Source organism: Pinus tabuliformis, chromosome 3_1 (assembly GCF_031772625.1).
Source record: "Pinus tabuliformis cultivar Carrire ecotype Pingquan chromosome 3_1, CPIR1, whole genome shotgun sequence".
Lineage (NCBI taxonomy): Eukaryota > Viridiplantae > Streptophyta > Pinopsida > Pinales > Pinaceae > Pinus > Pinus tabuliformis.
The window spans coordinates 882,976,181-882,998,778 of NC_142301.1; the positions used below are offsets into that span (position 1 = coordinate 882,976,181).

Below are 22,598 nucleotides of genomic sequence, written 5' to 3' on the forward strand. Positions count from 1 at the left end.
ATGATTTATGATTTGCATGATTGTTCAAAGCATCTATTGAAAATTTTCTTAAATTACTGGATATTGCAAGAACGTTGTTGTTTCAACTGATATCTTGCATCGTTCTAGCTTTCATGATAGGTGCTTGCTCTGCATGGTTTATATTGTTGCAGCATCTGATAATTAAACGATCAAAAATTTACTCCATAAAGCACTGGTCTTTTCATTTCTAAATCCATCTAGTGCTTATCATATCGTGTCTCCCAACCAACTGGTCGACAGTTGGTCTTCATCATTTCGAAGGGTCTACCCCCCTTAGCCGTGGGAGACAGGCTTAAACGGAGGGATCGGGGATCAAAGTGACAGCCCCCGGTCTGAGGGTTGTCATGTCAATCTGCGCGACAACATTTTTTGGCGCCGTTGCCGGGGACACTTTGTTCTCGGTGTTTCAAACGACAATCATCCTTCTCATTTTTATCTTTTCATCTGGCCCGGCAACGCCAACATTTTTTGGCGCCGTTGCCGGGGACAGAGTTTTTCTGTTCCTGGAGTTTCATCGACATTCATCTTCTCATCTTTCTCATCTCTCATTTGAGCTAGCAGATTCAACCTTTGGGGTTATCATTTGGATCTTTTATTGCCTTATTTTTTCGTCATATCAGCAGCCTCTTTTCGGTTTGTTTCTTGTTTGGGTGGCGACTCCATTTTCTCCATTTCTTTTATTTTTCCCAAGCAAGAAGCCTTCCTCATATCTGCTGGTTGGTTGCTTTCTGGATCTTAGAATCAGATTCATTGTTCAAGTGGCGACTCCACTGCTTTCATCTATTGATTTTCTTGAGCAGAGGTCTCGTTCTATCATCTTTTTAATCCCTTATTATTCATCATGGATTATTCATTTAAACCATGTTGTTTTACTGAACGTCTCCATGATTTTCCAGAAGAGGCCATTTCTAAATTACCTATTTTCTCAGGTGGTGATTCAATCGCTGTTAGAAGGCATCTAGGCTTGTTTACTCGCATAATGATCATATATTGTAGACCCCCTCAGTTTAATCATGAAGATATCAAAATGCGTCTATTTGTCCTTTCTTTAGAAGATGATGCTTTGAATTGGTTTAACAATTTTCCTAAGGATTCTTTCACTTCTTTACAAGACATTGTCGAAGCTTTTAAAGATAGATATGGTTATCCAAACAGCGTGCCTTCTGCCCCTAAAATTGTGCAAAAGAAAGAAAATAATCTTATAAAAGGTCCAGCTGTTGAAGAAAGTTTTCAAGATCAGAATGTGTCATCCACCGGAAATATCGCAGACCAAGTTCATGATAGTGGAAAATCAGGGACAAATGACAATGAAAAGGGGGAGCAAAAGCAAATTATACAAGATCTAATGACGTTGGTGAAAAATATGGAGAGCAATCAAAATAATTACGTCAATGATGTGAAAACTTTATGCATCCACCTGGAAAAACGTAATAGGGAGATAGAGATTGTGCAAAATCAGCATGCTAAAGAAATTGAGGCCATAAAGACTAATCATGAAACAGAATTTAGATTCATGCAAAGCAAAATGTCAAACTTAGAAGAAAATATGGCGACCATGAAAGCTGATCATGATAGGGAAATTAATTCTATGCAAAACAAGTTATTAACTATGGATGAAGAAATGACTATCATGACGTTCGATCATAATAATCAGTTGGCCACCATGCAAGCAAATCATAAAGAAGAAATAAACTCCATGCAGCATTGCTTGATGGACATAAAGGAAAAGAACGATAAAGTAATAAAAGATATGGAAGAACATCATGCCAGGCAAATCAGTGCTATAAAGCTTGAACACTCTAGTCAGATAGATGCCATTAAAATACAGGTTCAAAATTTTCAACAATGGTCAGAGAATAAAAGACACCAGGGGACATCAACAGAGCAGGAACCTTCTCATTTGTTGCAACAAGTTCCATCTTATTATGAGGAGGTCATTGATTCGATTGAAAGGTGGTTAATTGAAGGAGATCCAGATAGACTTAAAAACGACAAAGATCAGATGCAAGATAAAGAAAGACATAGCACGCATATCTTACATACTTCATCTGATAGTTTTGAAACAGAAAGTTCCATGTCATTAGTAATTCAACCCGCCAGAAAGAAAAAGCGCAAGAGAAAAAGAATGAGACGAAGATTTGATGCATCAGACGGCTGCGAGCAGCTTGATTTTCGGATAGGAAAAAGTCCTACCATATGCAAAATTGGACATGGCACATCCGACAAGCAGCCAACAGATTTGCCTGAAAGCAGGCAAATGCTCAGTATGAACTATATTGAACACATCTGATGCCATGGGGCATCCTTTGTATCATATTTCTAACCCTACTCCTTGTTTTTTCCGCATTTTTTAGGATTAGATTTGCTTTTCTAGATAGTTAATAAATAAAGAGCTTTTATCTTTTCTTGTGCTTAATGTTATATGATGATTTTTGGATGGACGCTACTTATTTTTGTTGTATGGATGCAGATTCTGGATTCTCACATTCCTGCAAAGCAGCAACGTGTCCCCAAGTAGAGCCAGATGTTGACCACTACCGGTCAACTGTGCCCAAAATCTAACATTAAAACCCCAAAACCCCCAAAACCCCGTTTTTGTTAAAAATAGGTATGTTCTATGCTAGAGCAATTTATTTAATTTCTTTTCCATATTAGCAATCACATCAACATAAAGTAAACTGCAGATAGAACATAAATATAAATCGCAGAAGACAAGCCAAGACAAGAGGACACAAGATGTGGTGCAAGCCAGGGACAAACCCCACAATGTGTGGGGAAACCCTTGATCAATTCTTCTTTTATGTTCTTCAAAGTTCAGCAGAGAAAGAGAGAGAGAGAGATAGTACATTTACAACAGAAGTCAACACTTTGACTTATCTAGATCTAGCATAGATCATTTCGTATAACGATGAGATCAGTTGAAGACATTCTGCTTCAACTGATTCTCCAAGGTGACTCCTTCACCTATCATCGTGCTGCATCTCATCCATTTGTTGCACCTTACCGTGTAGCACCATCATGCTGCATCATGCATCATCATGCTGCTCATGATCTCATACATCACGCTGCCCATACATCATGCTGTCCATAATCTGCATCATGCTGCCCATACATCATGCTGTCCATGCTAATATGCATCATCATCATGCTGCTGTCCTTACAGATGTGTATTTTCATTATGCTGGTGCCCTAGCAGATGTGCTTCATCATCATGCTGCTGTCCATCATGTCCATGTTCTCATTCAACTTCATGTTGCCCATGTATCATGTAGCTCCTTGCTAATGTGCATTATCATCATTATGCTGCCCCTGCTAATGTGCATGATTATCATGCTGCCCTTGCCTTCATCATGATTATCATGCTGCCCTTGTCATAATACACTGAGTTCTATATCTCAGGATGCTGTGTGTAACATAGTCCCTTCGTCCAAGATTTTCATCTTCAGATCACTATTGTATTACACTGTCCAATATGCTTAGAAAGACTGCTTCTTTCATAGACAACCTTGGATTTACCACGCTGTCACCTACAACTTTGTATTACTGCGGCTTTACTTCCTTGTTGTTTATGACCTGCGTATTAGGCTACAGGTTAGCGTATATATGTTTCATTTACCTGTGCATATATATATGTGTATCTAGCTGCGTAGGTTATCTCAATGACCAGTGTATATATATTGCTACGTTCATTGCCTGTGTATATATATAGGTATTGCCATTGCCTTCATGACTGCGTGATATTCATGACAACGTATCTATGTTTGATTGAATACACAGGGTATCACTGTTTCATTGACCAACGTATAATATCTATGTCCCATTGACCTGCGTATGGGTGCTTCATTAAGATCGTAGATAACAGCAGCTGTGGTTATGACTGCGGCTAGGTCTTCAACGAGCAACGTATATACTTTGACTGCGGCTAGGTCTCCAACGAGCAACGTATATACTTTGACTGCGACTAGGTCTCCAACGAGCAGCGTATATATATTGACTGCGGCTAGGTGAGCAGCGTATATATATTTCATTGTTGCGTTCATCTCAGCGTATGGTTGCATGGATAAGGTCACCATTACATCGTGTGGATTGCCTTCATTATAGCGTAAGGAATGCGGCTCTTTCTAAAGCAGCTAGGGCATCCAACATATTCTCTTTTGCGTCTTCTCCTTCTCCAAAAACCCAAGGCGTGGAGAGGAGGAGTTCACATGGAGAATGTGTGTTCTAAATGACATCAAATCCTCTTCTATTTATACCAAAAATATATAGGTTGAATAGACATGACGTTTGGGCTTCTAGAGCCTACATAAGAGCTAGTCGGCTTGATAATAATTACATAATCAAAATAAATTCATATCTCCATAAATACTTATCAGAATCGGATGATCTTTGGATCAATCCTACACCTCTCGACGAGAGGGATCTAATAAAAATATCAGTTGCCATAAATAAGCTGACCCACATGGAGTTTGGCCCTAGTTACCAATTTAACACTCCCTCTCATCTAGGGAGAACTCCATCCGTTGATCCATAAGTCCGACTGTACTATCTCTGCCATCAATGCCTTGCTCTGCTTTGCTCAGCTCTGCTCAGCTTTGCTTGCTCTGCTTTGCTCTACTCTGCTCAACTCTGCTGGCTCTACTTAGCTCTGCTCATCTCTGCTAGCTCTGCTTTGCTCTGCTCAGCTCTGCTGGCTCTGCTTTGCTTTGCTCAGCTTTGCTGGCTCTGCTTTGCTTTGCTCAGCTCTGCTAGCTCGGCTTTGCTTTGCTCAGCTCTGCTGGCTCTTCTTTGCTCAGCTTAGCTCTGCTGAACTATGAAGAAGAAGAATTGATCGAGAATGTCTCATACCATTCTCTACTGACTCGAAGTCAGTCTCAGAGTGCGTACCACTGGTCCCAGACCAGTCTCAACTGACCTGAAGTCAGCTTCATAGTAAGTACCACTCCTACCACTGGTCCCAGACCAGTATCGCAGTCTCAGAGAGTGTACCACTGGTCCCAGACCAGTCTCAACCGACCCAAATTCAACGTCATAGTATGTACCACTCTCACTGGTCCCAGACTAGTACTGCACTGACACGAAGTCAGTCTCAGAGTATGTACCACTGGTCCCAAACCAGTCTCAACTGACCCGAATTCAGTGTCATAGTATGGTACAACTCCTACCACTGGTCCCAAACCAGTATCGCAGTCTCAAAGAGTGTACCACTGGCCCCAGACCAGTCTCAACTGACCCAAAGCCAGCGTCATTGTATATACCACTCTCACTGGTCCCAAACCAATACTGCATTGACACGAAGTCAGTCTCAGAGTATGTACCACTAGTCCCAGACCAATCTCAACCGACCCGAAGTCAGTGTCATAGTATGGTACAACTCCTACCACTGGTCCTAGACCAATATCATTGATCCCAGATCAATGGAGGTCATCCTAGCTTAGGGAGTACGGTAGATACAACGATGCGTTCATCGGTACTACTATGGTCCCTAACTTCATTTCCCTGCTCATTGATCAGATGAGAGGTACTTCCCATGAGTCCCAGACTGCATGGGTAGGATGCCTCGACAGGAGAACTAATCAATCTTGTCCTCACAGGAGAACACATCAATCCTGCTACAATCGCCATGGAGAACACATCAATCCAGGCCGCCATGGAGAACACATCAATCCAGGCCTTACAGGAGAACACATCAATCCTGCTACAATCGCCATGGAGAACACATCAATCCTACTACACAGGAGAGCGAATCATCCTGTTCCACAAGAGAGCGAATCATCTTGTCCCACAAGAGAGCGAATCATCTTGTTCCAGTGTGCACCACCAGGAGAGGGTGAGTCACCCTGTGGTCGTATGTTGCTCTAGTAAGAACCGCAAGCCCCCAGAGCTCCCAGAGCTCAATGTATGCAACATGCAAGACCCTTTTACAAAGGTTTCTCGAAGACTCCAAGTCGTTCGGGAAAATCACAAATTTGATCTTTCCCCGGGGCTCTAACCTGTACATCATCTCAGTGCGATGGAGCCTCCTTGCTCATCGACTTACCATATCCCAGATAAGGTAGTATTTGATGTCTATCTGCTGGAGCAATTATTGAATACGGGATTCCTCAATAATCGAATCCCACCTCTGGTTGTCACAGAGAATCACAGTGGTATTCATCATGTGTACTCACTGAATAGTTTCCATAGCCAGGCAACTCCATACGAGGTCATACTCGAAGTTATGTATCCGGTCTTTGACGGTACTTATAATAACTGATTTCTGCTTCCTGCTCATCTATGATATCGAAGCAGAATCCAAAGAGAACCAGCACCGAGAAGTGCTCTCGTGATTCTCCACAATGCTTGCCTAGTCAGCATTCGAATAATCATGCAGTTTTCATATTTCCGGCAGTGTATCTCAATCGAAGATATCTCAGAGGATTCTTGGCACCAATCCAGTGAGGCTCAACCAAATATGAGCTCACCATGCTAACTGCAAAACATATGTCTGGATGGAAGTTCACCAAGAACATCAACGTGATTGAGTTTATGAAACTCAAAGGCATTTCCCAAATCTAGTCCGACATCACTACCATATAGCTTCTTAAAGTTAATATCCTTGAGGTAGTCACAGGCTCGCAGTTTATCATTCCACATACGGAATCCAACTCCCTCTGTCTCCTACAAATGAGAGGGTCTGCATCTATCAGACATAGGTGTCGGTATGAGAGGTCTGTCATCCATAACCTTTGGATTGTTTGGATAGATTTCACTCCTAGTGAATCTTAGCTTCATCAGACAGCTATTGATCCTTTCATACTATGCTCGGGGTCTCTTGCTTCAAACCATAGAGGGCTTTCTTCCATCTATATACATGAGATTCTTGTTCATGAATTTCAAACTCCACAGGTTGTTCCAAACCTATGGACCTGCTACATGAGGGGGAATGGTCCCCTTGTAAGATTTTCCTTAGGTACATCTCAGACATGTACCTTCATGCTCTTTTTGAATTCAGGCATCTCTGTCACCATCTGACTCACAGACCTCCGATGCTGTGTCAATGGACATGGTCCCCAGTGGACTTCCTACAACTTAATACAACCCTGAACTCAAAAGCATCTTAGAAAATTTTATTTTCAAACACGTACCTTTCCATTGACGAATGCCACCATAAAACCTTTGACTTCCATTCCCTTTTCGGGATAGGTGGCATCGGCTCTAAGTGTAATCTCATGATTGTTTCCATCTCTACCAAATTAGAGAGTTTACCCTTCTATTCGATGACGTGCCTTGAAGCACCACAATCAATATGCCAGATTCCCAAAGAATCTTAAGGAGAGGGCCAAAACAAGATAACACTTCATTATTAGAAACAATATTTGATTCTTCTTACTTGGGGTTCCTTGCTTCCTTGAAGAGTCGGTCGTGTCTTTGATGACCTGCATCTCTGTCATTCAGACACTCCTTCGCATAAGGGCCGAACTCATAACCAAGACATCTACCTTTCCTCTTTTCATCCTTAGATCCGAACTTCCCAATGAAGTGATCTTCAGGTATGCCATCAGAAGTTCTGCTACGCCATTCTGATAATATGCTGTGCTTCGACTTCACCCTAAGTGAATTGTGAAGAACCCATTAATCCTTTTGTCTTGTCCCAACTATCTTTGGTGATTGCTCTTTCACTCTTGCTTGGGCATTGTCTTCACCTCAGCTTTGATACCATGTTAAAAATAGGTATGTTCTATGCTGGAGAAATTTATTTAATTTCTTTTCCATATTAGCAATCACATCAGCATAAAGTAAATTGCAGATAGAACATAAATATAAATCGCAGAAGACAAGCCAAGACAAGAGGACACAAGATGTGGCGCAAGCCAGGGACAAACCCCACAATGTGTGGGGAAACCCTTGATCAATTCTTCTTTTTGTGTTCTTCAAAGTTTAGCAGAGAAAGAGAGAGAGAGAGATAGTACATTTACAACAGAAGTCAACACTTTGACCTATCTAGATCTAGCATAGATCATTTCGTATAACAATGAGATCAGTTGAAGACATTCTACTTCAACTGATTCTCCAAGGTAACTCCAACTATCATCGTGCTGCATCTCGTCCATTTGCTGCACCTTACCGTGTAGCACCATCATGCTGCATCATGCATCATCATGCTACTCATGATCACATACTTCACGCTGCCCATACATCATGCTGCCCATAATCTGCATCATGCTGCCCATACATCATGCTGTCCATAATCTGCATCATGTTGCCCATACATCATGCTGTCCATGCTAATATGCATCATCATCATGTTGCTGTCCTTACAGATGTGTATTTTCATTATGCTGGTGCCCTAGCAGATGTGCTTCATCATCATGCTACTGTCCATCATGTCCATGTTCTCATTCAACTTCATGTTGCCCATGTATCATGTAGCTCCTTGCTAATGTGCATTATCACCATTATGCTGCCCCTGCTAATGTGCATGATTATCATGTTGCCCTTGCCTTCATCATGATTATCATGCTGCCCTTGTCATAATACACTGAGTTCTATATCTCAGGATGCTGTGTGTAACATAGTCCCTTCGTCCAAGATTTTCATCTTTAGATCACTATTGTATTACACTGTCCAATATGCTTAGAAAGACTACTTCTTTCATAGATAGCCTTGGATTTACCACGCTATCACCTACAGCTTTGTAGTACTGCAGCTTTACTTTCTTCTTGTTTATGACTTGCGTATTATGCTATAGGTTAGCGTATATATGTTTCATTTACCTGTGCATATATATATATGTGTGTGTGTGTGTGTGTGTGTGTGTGTGTGTGTATATCTAGCTGCGTAGGTTATCTCAATGACCAGCGTATATATATTGCTACGTTCATTGCTTGGGTATATATATAGGTATTTCCATTGCCTTCATGACTGCGTGATATTCATGACAGTGTATCTATGTTTTATTGAATACACAGGGTATCACTGTTTCATTGACCAGCGTATAGTATCTATGTCCCATTGACCTGCGTATGGGTGCTTCATGAAGATCGTAGCTAACAGCGGCTGTGGTTATGACTGCGGCTAGGTCTTCAACGAGCAACGTATATACTTTGACTGCGGCTAGGTCTCCAATGAGCAGCGTATATATATTGACTGTAGTTAGGTCTCCAACGAGCAGCGTATATATATATATATTTCATTGTTGCATTCATCTCAGTGTATGGTTGCGTGGATAAGGTCACCATTACAGCGTGTGGATTGCCTTCATTATAGCGTATGGACTGCGGATCTTTCTACTGCAGCTAGGGCATCCAACGTATTCTCTCTTGTGTCTTCCCAAAAACCCAAGACATGGAGAGGAGGAGTTCACATGGAGAATGTGTGTTCTAAATGACATCAAATCCTCTTCTATTTATACCAAAAACGTATAGGTTGAATAGACATGACCTTTGGGCTTCTAGAGCCTACAGAAGAGCTGGTCGGCTTGATAATAATTACATAATCAAAATAAATTCATATCTCCATAAATACTTATCGGAATCGGATGATCTTTGGATCAATCCTACACCTCTCGACGAGAGGGATCCAATAAAAATATCAACTGCCATAAATAAGCTGACCCACATGGAGTTTGGCCCTAGTTGCCAATTTAACAGTTTTACTAGAGGTACTTGATCCAGATTTAAACAGGAATGCAACAAATTATAGAGATAACCATAAACACAAAGATGCAACGGAAATAATACTTCATTTCATTAATGTAAAATACTGAAATATGCTTACAAACAAAAATGGAAATAAACTAGCTAGGGCGATGGCAACTTATCTCTGAGAAGATGTGTGGTAGTTACATGCCTCTGAACCAGTGTTGCGGGGGAGCGCCCCCCCCCCCCCTTTGAACCCGCTCCCGAAGCGCGCTCCGGGCGAGAGCGGCTCGGGAGCGCGCTCCCGTAAAAAAATTTACGCTCCCTGGTCTGTTAGGGAGCGACTCAGGGAGCGATCGCTCCCGCGCTCCCGGAGCGTTTTTTAATGCCCGGGAGCGATCGGGGAGCGATCACTCCCTGATCGCTCCCGGGCATTAAAAAACGCTCCGGGAGCGAATCGGGCCGGACCGGGAGCGGTTCAGCGGGAAAAAAATCCGCCGGACCCGAAAAAAATAAAATTTTTTGAAATTTTTATTTGTTTTATAAGGCCAATGGGCCAAAAAAACTTTCATTATCACTTCATTGAGCAAGTTGGAGCTGGAGCAAGAGCATTGGAGCGAAGAGCAAGTGCTGAGGAGCGAGGAGCAACTGCCAAAGAGCGAGGAGCAAGCCTGCAGAGGTAAGTAACTTAGTAATCTAGTTAGTTTAGCTGGTTAGGTAGTTAATTTAGTTGATTTAATTTAGTTGTTTGAGTTTAACTGTTTAAAAATCATGTATTTAAATTAAATTAATAAATTAAATGAATTAATCCCAATAAACTAAATTAATTTGCAGATTCAAGACTCAAAACCCTACAAACATCAAACACCATGGACCTGGGGATATTTATTGGTATTTTCCTCTTCCTGGTCCCTTTTATGGTTATTATGGTGGTGGAGAGTAGGAAACGGAGGGGGCCTCAAACTGAAGAGGTGGATGAAGAAGCCGGAGGAAGTCAAATGGGTGAAAACCCCAGTGAGGAGGAGGTGGAGGAGGGTGAACATGACCCTCAAAAAACTAAACAAGACCAAACTCCATTGTGGAAATATGTTCACAGGGCTGAAACAGGGAGAGGGGGTGGAACCACTAAATTTCATTGCCCCCATTGCAACACTGATTACACAGGCTCATGCACCCATGCTAGAAGACACCTCTGCGGGAAAAGGCCATGGGATGGAGAGAAACAAATAGGAATCAAAACTTGTGCAGCGGTGTCAACAGCAGATAGAGCCAAATACATAAAGGAAGAGGAGGACGCCCAATACAGAACAAAAAGATCAAGGGGTTTCTTTGAACCAAGCTCACAATCACAAAGAACTCCTTCAACATCCTCCCAAGGCAGTGGATATGGACATGGAGGCACAGGGTCATCATCTTTAAGGCGTAGAACCATATCAGATTTCCTTGATGAGGGGTGTAGGAATGATGTGGATTCAAAAGTTTACAGGTTCCTCTATGCATGTGGGATACCATTCAATGTTCTACGCTCACCTTATTGGCACGAAATGGTTTCTGCCATAAATGATGCCGCTAAAGGATACAAGAGCCCTGGGTATGACAAGGCAAGAACTGTTGGCCTTGATCATGAAAAAGCAAAAATATCACATTCTTTGAATAAAATGACAAGTTCTTGCACTGACAATGGGGTGTCCATTGTATCTGATGGATGGACAAATGTAAAAGGCAAGCCATTGATAAGTGTTCTTGCTGTGTCTGTTAGTGGTCCCATCTTTCTAGCTGCACATGATTACTCAGACAAGTTCAAGACCGCTATCAACATTGCAGAAGCATTACTTGAAACAATTGAGCGTATTGGCCCATACAATGTCATCCAAGTCATCACTGATAATGCTCCTAATTGTAAGGCAGCGGGAGCAATTATTGAGGATAAATACCCGAACATATTTTGGTCTGGATGTTTGGTTCACACATTGAACCTTCTGTTGCATGATATTGTCAAAAACAAAAATGAACAATACCAATGGATTGGTGATTTGTACAAGAAAGGAAAACAAATGATAAAATTTATTACAAATCATAGCAATACCCATGGCCTTTTCCGCAGTCACTCGAGATTGGAGTTGCTGAAGATTGCGAGGACTAGATTTGGTAGTTATTACCTCACCTTCAGGCGCCTTTTGAAGGTAAGAGAGGCATTAGCTAGCATGGTATCAAGTCCACATTGGCAGGTGTTAAAGGAAAGGGCTACAAATGTAGCTGACATGGCAGGTTTTGAAACGGTGGAGGAGGCCGCTCTTGATGGGCAGTTTTGGACAACTGTGAGGCAAGTATTGGATTTCACCAAGCCAATTTATCACATGATTCGGTTTGCAGATACAGACAAACCAGTGATTGGCGAGGTGTATGAGCAAATGGATACCATGTTGGGGGAAATAAAAGACATTGTTCATAATAAAGATCCCAACTTGTACAAACTGATTCATGATTGTGTGTGTGAACGGTGGAATAGGCTTAACCTTCCACTACATTGCTTGGCGTATATCCTTACGCCAAAATACTACTCTACATCTTGGTTGGGCCAACCTGCAGCAGGGGGTGGGGTTAGGACCAAACCCCATTTAGATCAAGAGGTAACTAAAGGATATCTGGAAGCATTAGAAAAGTTGGTGCCTGACAGGGAGGAATGTGCAGCTGTGCGCCTTGAAATAGGCAGATACTTCAGTGGCACTGGTTTGTATGGTAACTTCCATGCAATGGACGACAAAGATAAATTTGATTCTCTCACATGGTGGGAAACATATGGCGGCCACGGACTTTTGCCAAAATTGGCAAAAAAAGTTCTTTCACAGGTTGTAAATTCTTCTTCTGCAGAGAGGTGTTGGAGCACCTACAGTTATATACATAATGTGAAAAGAAACAGGCTCAACGAAAACCGAGCAGAAAGCTTGGTTTATGTGCACTACAACTTGAGGTTGTTGAGCCATTACTGTGATCGGGCTAATGAAGATCCCACATATAAAATTTGGGACAATCACCCTGAGGACGACAATTTGGAGGATGGCATTGTACATATTGAAGAACTAGAAGAGGAGCTTGTACGGGATGAAAATGAAGCAGCTGCAGCAGCCATGCCACCTCCACCTCCACCATCCAGTAGCAGTGCTCGAGGCCCGAGTCTTGTTCCATTGTTGTCGCCACCTCCATCGACACCCTCGCGTGGAGGTTCTAGTTCTGGTCGTCGGTCTGTGCGGGAGACTCCTAGAAGACCACCACGACCTGCTTATACTCCTGGAGACTCTCGTGGCAAGGGCCACTTGTAGATTTACAGTTTACTTGTCTTTTTTAGTTTCTATTAGACTTATAGTTTTCATAACTGTTGAGTTTTGAGTCCTTGACTCTTGACTCTTGACTCTTTCATATCATTATGACATTATGATATTTTTTGTAAACATTATATCACTGTGACAATGAAAATTTGAAGTTTGAAGTTGGGCCTTGGCAATTATAACTCATTGGTAATGATTGTGAATTATGAATATGATGCTTTGTGAAAGACTAAAGTTGTTTCATTTCATTTCATTATTCATGTTTCATTTTATAAATTTTTAACATTTCATATCATGTTAATAGTTAGAAGTTAGGACTTAGAAATATCTTCGATATTACTTCTTGTAATGGTTAAACTTGGCTTACAAGTACAACTTTGGTGATCAATGATGATAAATGTTATTGAATTTTCAATTCTGAAAGCTTGAAGTTGAAACTTTAATATTGAATTTGCTGAATCATGATTTATAAGACTCAATATGTTGCAGTTGTAATATGTATTTTACTAACTTGTGGACATGGTTGATGATGATTATAATTTCTAGATGATTGATGTGATATGGTTCAATGATCAATTTATGTTTTTTTATGTTTTTTATGTCTATTTCATCATTCTACATGTTTTTGTTGACATATATGTATCAAAAATTAAAAAATATATATATTTTTAAAAAATCGCTCCCGGATTCGCTCCCAAACCGGGAGCTTCTGAAAATGGTCGCTCCCGCTCCCGCTTCCGCTTCCGCTTCCGCTCCCGCTCCCCGCTCCCGCTCCCGCTTCCGCTTCCGCTCCCGCTCCCCGCTCCCGCTCCCGCTCCCAAGTAACATTGCTCTGAACTGTGTTACAATGAGGCTCAAAGGCCTATTTATTGTTGAGAAACAATGGAAAACCCTAAACATCCAGAAACCTAACCCTAGAAGATGAAACGACAAACTGTGGGCCCCGTTTCGGCTAAATTGGTACATCAACTTCTCAGGGTTGTAACTTTGGCATACGATCTCCATTAGACGCGCACAATAGCTCGTTAGAAAGATCTATTCGAGGACTACAACTTTGGGAAGAGCAACATCAGTCCATGGACCCATGTTGCTCCCATATTTCCCAAAAAACATCGTTTAGGGCCTCAAAACGGATCTGAAAGTTCAGGGCCCGAAAAACTGCTAAAAATAGTGAATTGTGCTACAAATAAGGAAATTGAAAAACTGACAAAGGCAGTTGTGGGGGTTCAAGTGGGATAGGTGGGTGGCCACCAACATCCACCTGGATCTTTCCTCCCCCCTTAGGAAGCAATGGTCCCCATTGCATTGAGTTCCTCCATCTGCTGAACTTGGTCCTTGTTGAGTTGTTTCGTAATCTCTGATGTGTCCAGTAATGGTGGGAAGCATGGTAGAGGGTGGTCCACATTGAACACTTTGTGCAGGTGAAGGAATGAGGGAATGATGCGCTCCAAAGCATTGTTTACCACAACCTTGTTAATGGTGTAAGGACCATGTCGGAGTGGTCTGAGCTTCTGATGGGTTCTTGTAAGGTGTTCTTTCTGCAGATGCAACCAATCTTTGTCGCCCACTTGAAACTTGTGCGGTACCCTTGTGGGTGAGGAGACGCTGTTCCTGTGTTCTTTCATGACTGTATCCATCTGCTGCTAATGCTGCGTGGAGGAACCCTTCGCGGGGGTCATGGACATGGCGACGATATTCCCCTTACTTTGGGAGTGAACCAGATAGAAAATGAATTTCCTAGTCTGGGAGATGAGCTTGATGCCTTTCTTAGCAGTGATCAAAGAGGTGGTGGTAGGTGGGGCTACCTTCGGTATCTTGTATAATGAATTACCCAAAGTAATAATAACAACGCGAGGCCTTTACTCATACACAGCATGTCGCCTCCATAAGTATGGTTGGCCTAATAGTACATCACAAACATCAAGAGGTGCAACATCACACAATACCTCATCTGTAAAGGGCTTGATGCTATAGGGAAGGCGACACTGTTGGCAGACTCGGAGATCTCGTCCGTGGTGAAGCCACTAGACACTTTATGGCTGCGGGTGTGGTGTAGTCGGTAGGCCCAACCGCTTCACGACTTCTGCTAAAATGAGATTCTTTTGGCTCCCACTGCCAACAATGAATTGCAGCGGCAAACCCTTCACCAACATCTGTGAGTGGAAAAGACGCTCCCCCTCCTCTGGATCTGTGGGCTCATTCTTCTGGATCTTGGTAGTGGCACAGTGGCGCTGGGCTCCGTATTAATAATCTGCTTCCCTTTGCCATTCCCCTTGTCAGGTTCTGACTCCGGGTCGGAACATGCATCTGATTCTGAAGCCTTCAACTCGGCCACCAGCGACTGCTTGGTCTGACACTCACTTGTGCTGTGAGTGGGACTCTTATGGAACTCACACCACTTTCCTGTGTCCTTTTTCGACTTCGTGGTGTTGTTCTTTTCTTGCGGCTTCAACGGGTTGTCTTGGGTCACCCCGCCTTGGCTTTGTCCTTTGGTCTTCGGATTTGCAGATCCAAAGTCTCGCTTCTTTTGTTTAAACTTCTGCTCAATTTTGACAGCGTATCGGTACGTCGTGCCGAGCGAGGAGATGTTCAAGAACTCCATCTCTTCTTGGATGTATCTGTGTAGGCAGCCGCGGTATTTGAGTACCAAATGCAGCTCAGAATCCTTGATACCCAACTGTGTGCGAAGGGTATGAAAAATGTTTGTGAACTCCGACACATCTTGGTCCCTTCCTTGCCGCAGCGTGGTCCACTTTATGTATTTGTCCTCATAGCTTTTGACAGGGTAGTACTGCTCCTTGATGGCATCCCAGAATGAATTCCAAGTGGGTGTGGCTGAAAATAGTGAGCCTGTACTTTCATCCTTATGCTCGCAGTAGGTTTCCCACCAGTGCTTGACATGGGGGGCTGCTTTGAGAAGAGCGAAAATAATCTTTTCCCGACTGGAAAAATCATGAACAGAAAAATAACCCTCTAGCAGATTTAACCATTTATCGACGGCATCTGCGTCTATCTGACCCTCGAATATGGGGATTTCAAAATTAACTTGTACCTTAAACGGTGTGGCGTTTCCAGAGTAGCTGTTGGAAGCTGATGTGTCGCCCTTGGGTAGCCGCTGAAGGATCTGGGTAAAGCTGTCCATCATCGCGTTCCTTTGTCGCTCGAGAGCTTCTTCGAGCAAGATTTTGATAGGATCTCCTGCCCCCTCGTCTTTCTTTTCATCCGCCATGGGAGGCCGTCGGGATTTGCGAGGCTGGTCTTGCAAAGGTTCGACCAATTCAAGCCCTAACTCCTTATATCTCGACCTCGTTGGGGACATGCAAAGAAAAACAGAGAAAAAAAGCAGACCGCTTTGATTCCACTAATCCGGATTTAAACAGGAATGTAACAAATTACAGAGATAACCATAAACACAGAGATGTAGCAGAAATAATACTTCATTTCATTAATGTAAAATATTGAAATATGCTTACAAACAGAAATGGAAATAAACCAGCTAGGGCGATGGTAGCTTATCTTTGAGAAGAGATGTGGCGGCTACATGCCTCTGAACTGTGTTACAATGAGGCTCAAAGGCCTATTTATTATTGAGAAACAATGGAAAACCCCAAACATCCAAAATCCTAACCCTAGAAGATGAAACGCCAAACTGTGGGCCCTGTTTTGGGTAAATTGGTACATCAACTTCCCGGGGTCGTAACTTTGGCATATGATCTCCGTTTGACGTGCACAATAGCTCGTTAGAAAGATCTATCCGAGGACTACAACTTTGGGAAGAGCAACATCGGTCCTTGGACCCATGTTGCTCCTAGATTTCCCAAAAAATGTTGTTTAGGGCCACAAAACAGCTCTGGAAGTTCAAGACCCGAAAAACTGCTAAAAATAGTGAATTGTGCTACAAATAAGGAAACTGAAAAACTGACAGAGACAGTTGTGGGGGTCCAAGTGGGATAGGTGGGTGACCACCAACATCCACCTGGATCAGTACTCTCAACCTCACCTTGTTCTTCATTGTTTGGTATTAGTAAATCTACTAGAGAGACCCCCTTGAATCAGAGGAGAGATTACCCAACGTGAAGAGGACAAGTTACTAAGGTGACAATGGTGAACATCCTTACAATTTCCCATTGAGTTGTACCATATTGATTAGGGCTTTCATCATTAAGTACAATTTGAGCATTAACAAGGTTCAACCCTACTATGATACCATGTTGATATCACAAAAGACAAGCAAGGATCCATTTGGAACCAACAAACCCTAAATCAACAAAACAATAAGCACAAGAGGAATGCCATAGCTTGAAAAGAGAACACAAGATAGGTGCTCGCAGGTTAAAGAATAGAACACAAGATCAAATACAAGATGATGTTACAAATGAGGCACGAATTGTGTATTCATGAGATGGGACATCTCCCTCCATGAGAGGGTTCTAAGTCCACATAAATGCCTAGGCCAACCTTATTCCCCTAAAATAATGCAAAATACTGTTGACTAGGCTGGGTCTTAAGCTATAACCTAGTGATACAATTAATGAGGGTACTTAGCCATAAAGGATTGCTGCATTGCATGTGAAGATTACCATCATTCCAACATTTGGTGAGCACAAAAGGGAAAGAGTGATTTGGAGTTTCTAGGTTTCTATGGAGGTGTCTGACCTTCTTGGGATTGTTTCATAATGATAATGTGCCATAGAGGTGATGGTGATTGAGCACATTTGTTCACTCCATTTCAGGTTTGTTAACTTTGAGGACCAGCTTGGGTGCTCTTGGGAGAAATACTTGCAGGCTGTGAAAGGCTTTTGGCTCTTGAGGTTGCAGCAACAGGATGAGAGGTGGCCTGAAGTTATTTACCAACACTAAACCCTTTCCTCGTCATGACATGCCAATCATTCTAGCCTCCACTTGGAGATGAAGGGGCTGTGTTGGTATGAGGAGCTTGAGGCTCAGGGTTCACTGCAAATGGCTTCGCCAATGAGTAGTCCTTAATTCAATACTTGAGCCTTTGGCATAATCCTTATTTCAATACTTGAGCCTTTGGCACCAAGAGTCATGTATTGGGCAGTTAAAGCCCAACTCTTTTGATTAATTTGTGTCATATTTACTTTCCTTTGATGCTTGATAGTTGTTCCACTTGTGTCATATGCTTTCTTTGCTTGTTTATTTTCTCATATTGTGAAGCTTTCATTTTCATTATCTGTACAGTAAGTATTCCCCCTCTTCTGAAATGTTCATCCATTTACCCCTATGCGATATCCACCTCAGCAAAGTTATTTTTCTATCGATCAGCGTTAGTGTGCTGTCAAATGAATCATTTATAACAATGAAACATGTGTGGTCCCTAATGTATGTAAAAATCATATAATTCCTATTTGATTTATCTTTGACATTATGAAATTATCATGCAGCGCACAGCTGAAGGCAAGATCTATTACACTTTCGAGTTTGTCGCCCAGGCCCCAAACTACGTACGACATGCCTTAGGAACTGTTGCTATTGGAAATGGTATGCACACCTAATCTGTAATGAGATACAAATTTCTGCGCAAGAATGCAAGTAACTTTTTGTTTTTATGAAAATAATATCTTTAATTTGTTAAAATCTATGAAAAACACTATTTTATTCATCATTCATAGTATTGAATAATTATTTTTAATTGAGCATGGGTAGTTATCTCTTTAATAAATGTTTGAGCATACACTTGCTTTCTAGCATGTTCAAGTTTTTCTTGCCACTCTTGTCTACTCCTTGAGGGAAAATGCCATTATATCTGGTAGCGGAATTTTGTTTGAGCCCACCCTGATATATCTTTTCCTTTTAAGTTGTTTTCTAGTTGTACTGTCGAAATGATTGACCTGTGGCATGGAAGGATGCTGCATTCTTTCTGAGTGAATCTCAGTAGCTGTGACTTTCAGTGGATTTATCCACCATGTCTTATGAACCTTTCCAACATTGGTGAACGTTTTAGTTTGTTTCTTTGTAATGTTTGGTTGATGTATGGTTGATAATAAAAAATTGGCTTATAATAAATAATTTTTCTTCTTTAATTGTTTTTTATTTTGTAATTGTGCTCTCACAGCAATATTTGGCAAATGTCAAGATCCTTTTTTTCTAGATGAAGTTAGGATATTTTCCAACTCTCGTTTTTTATAATTGGGTTCCAAGTAAATAGTTATAGTTTTTTGCATCTGCACGTTTATGTTTGTTCATTTTCTGTATTTGTTCCTTTTAAGATTATTATGTTCATTATTTTGCAATAGGCAGTAGCTTTTGCTGCCAATGTTCTTGAATGTGCTCTAGACTATGATATCTTGTCATCTGGACTCGCAATAGTTGTTGCAACTTTCTACTCCAAAATTCACATAGATTAATTATTATTATTAATATTTTTTTAAACTAACGGCTATCAAAAAACTGGATTTTGGCCCAGGTTCCATACAAAATTCGAACTGTTTTTCAAAGACATTGAATTCTTCATTCCAAAATGTAGAGAGCCTATGCCTGCAACTCTTTCTAACCAATGATTCTGAAGATATACCTTCTATAGACTTGGAGAAAAACACCTAGTATCAATATATATTTACATAGCATTGCAAAAACAAAATTCTATTTGATATTGGATGGTCTCTCTGCGAGAGCTTCAGTAGATTGAACAGATGCTTGGCATTTCTTCTGCTGCTCCCAATCCAGATTCATCTACTTTCTCTCAGGCTCCTAAATAGATTCTGCATCCGCGTCCTTGTCCTGAGGCTCAATTTCGAATTTCTCCTCCAGCTTTGTCATCCTTATTTCCATCACAATCAATCCTGTCTTGCATTCCATCTCAAGTTTTTCAACTTTTCCTTCCAGCAAAACCAGCTTTGATTCCAACAATTGTGTCTTAATTTGCATCCAATGCTCTTCCATTTCAATCCTTCTCGACACCGCCAGAATCAACCCTTTGGTGGCCATCACTAAACTGTCCAGAAGTGCGTTCAATATCCTGTGCAAAGGATTATGGGCCTTGTCATCTCATCCCTCCTTGCTAAACCACAGGGTGAGAGAACTCTCCAAGCATTTTGAGAAAGACTCTGTCCCCTTCTGTTCTCTCCTTACAGAGGATTATCCTGACCCCTTATAAGAGCAACTGCAGCGAATGTATAATTCCTTTCGTCCCTGGGACACTATTACAGAAGAATTGAATGCAGATCTTCCATGATCGTGTGAACCTCCTTGATAGAACTCCGTATTGATTTCCAAGGGAAGAACGCAGCAAGGGGGCCAGGGAGAGTTAAGGCCTATCGCATTTGAATAGACCAACAATTCATTAGCCATCCCCACAATTTTCTTTTTGATGAGAGAGCCCGCATCCACCTTGTAACACACCAAAAGTGGGTACCCCTAGAAGAATTTTTCTCCTAATCCTCTTATTCCAACCGGCAGCCAACAGCCTCTGATAACCACCTTGTAGTTGATGTGATGTGCCATTTTATCTCCGCCACCTGCATCAACCATATGTTTCCTTGCCCATTTATCGGGAGCACATTTTAGAAGGCGGGCAATCCGATCCAAAATGTATGTTATTAATTGTGCAATCGGGTGCTTATGCTTGTTTTTCATTTGGGTATTTAGCATTGATTATTGGGTGACTTGTAAGAAGGAAGGGTTTTGATAGTGGTTTTGTTCCCTTACCTTAAATAGGGGGTTAATCTTCAATCCTAGTCTAGTGGGACCTCCTCTAATGGCCCATGGCTTTAGGAAGGGCACTACTTGAGAAACCCCGATTGAGAAAGTGTGGTCTCGTTTTCCCAATCCATACTTATCACATCCCTTCATACATTACGAGCCCTACACTCCACCTCCCACCTTTGGGTCCACATGACCATGGGTCCACTAGGTTCTAGCATGCCCTCTTGTTGGAAAATCAAGGGTATTTATTAGGGTTTGATTCTCCTTTCTTGATAATTACTTGTGAGTGTGTTGGCTTCTTTTACTTCTTTATTATCTTATCTTTCATCAAGCAATTGAACATATATGAAGATCACAAAAAAAGAGACACAAGATATAGGCACATGCAAGGGAAAAACCCCCCTCGAGGGGAAAACCTAGTCAAGATAATTCTTCCTTTCAATAGTATTCTTTGAAACTCTTTAACCTAGACCAAGACCATACTTTCCCTCTACACCATGTCAGCGTCCAAGATCTTTGACCCCTTCCAGCAACTTCGACTAGGCAGTAGCTTCCGGCAACATGCAAGTTACGACATCAAAGAAATCTTAGGAGACTTCGATCTACCAACCTAGACCACGAAACAGAGAGAGAGAGGCACCAAAAGTTCGATTTTCTTCTTCTCTAGAGATTCCCCCAAACTCGCACTTCTTTATTCCTTCTGGCGACAAACTTCGCACTTCTGTAGCTCTTCTTGAGATATTGAACTACCGTGAGAGTGAGTGCTTCAAATGACTTCAACCTCCTTCAATATATAGGCTTCTAGTGGGTCGGATGGGGGTCCTTAGGTCGACTTGATCTTCCTTAGGCCGACATGATGTGGAGAACACATAATTCATATTTGACTTGATACAAAACTTTTTTATATGATTTGAAAGCCCAAGAAGGGTCTCTTTGAATATACAATGACTCTATAAACTCAATATTAATCCTAGGAGTCCATAATGGGGACTTTGGCTAATATAATGATGACCTAGGCATGAAACCCATGCTTTAATAAGTCATTGTTACAATAATAAAAATTCTTTTCTTTATTCTCTTGACAAGTACATTACATAATGATTCAAGTACATTATTGAAGACCGAACATAGTTACATTTTCTAACACTCCCTCTTAACTAGGGAGGTATTCATAATGTACATATACAATGGAAGATCTCAAAATATATGAAAACATGAAGAAACTTTAGGCACCGCAATGCCATGGACTAGATTCCTGACCAGGGCAATCTATCATAGTGGGACCAAGGTGGACTCAAGCTTTCAGACTCTCTAGGTACCATCAGGCTTACTTGCTAACCACCAACCCAAACATACAAGTGTGTATCCAAAACTTAGCTCAATAAACAACACCACCTTTTCAATTTTAGGATTCCAGACATCAACACAGAGTGTTGGCCTGATGTCTCCCCAGGAAATGCTTCACTCGCAAAGCCTCAACAAATCTCTTCCATTTCTTTATCATCAATACAATCACCAATATCTACCAAACCTAGATGGTTCCTTGGATATTCGAGCTTCTTATTAGCAAGAGCCTTTGTCAGTATGTCTGCCACCTGTTCATCTATCAGAACATACTCTAACTTCACGATCCCATCCTACACCAAGTTCCTAATAAAGTGGAACTTATTATTGATATGTTTTGTCCTCGAATGAAACACAGTATCTCCAGACATCTTGATACAACTTTGATTATCACAATTAATCACAGTAGGACCTAGAGACTTCTCGAACAAATATTTCAGAAGCTTCCTTAACCAAACAACCTCTTTTCCTACTTCACATGCAACCACATATTCTGCATCGGCACTACTCAATGCAGCGGGATATTGCTCCCTACTCATCCATGAGATCACAACAACTCCCAGACTAAAGCATCCTTCGGTAGTGCTCCTTCCATTGGTCTCACTGCCACCCCAATCAGAGTCTG

At 41.6% G+C, this 22,598-nt stretch overlaps 1 protein-coding gene across 2 annotated transcripts in view; it reads left to right on the forward strand.

Moving 5' to 3' along the window:
• Positions 1-22,598, forward strand: part of LOC149190430 (psbP-like protein 1, chloroplastic) — a 253,185-nt gene that overhangs the window by 192,641 nt on the left and 37,946 nt on the right. For both annotated transcript variants that reach the window (XM_089412148.1, XM_089412149.1), the window contains exon 8: positions 18,370-18,466. In XM_089412148.1, the coding sequence (XP_089268274.1) occupies positions 18,370-18,466 (97 nt within the window). The remainder of the gene's footprint in view (positions 1-18,369; positions 18,467-22,598) is intronic.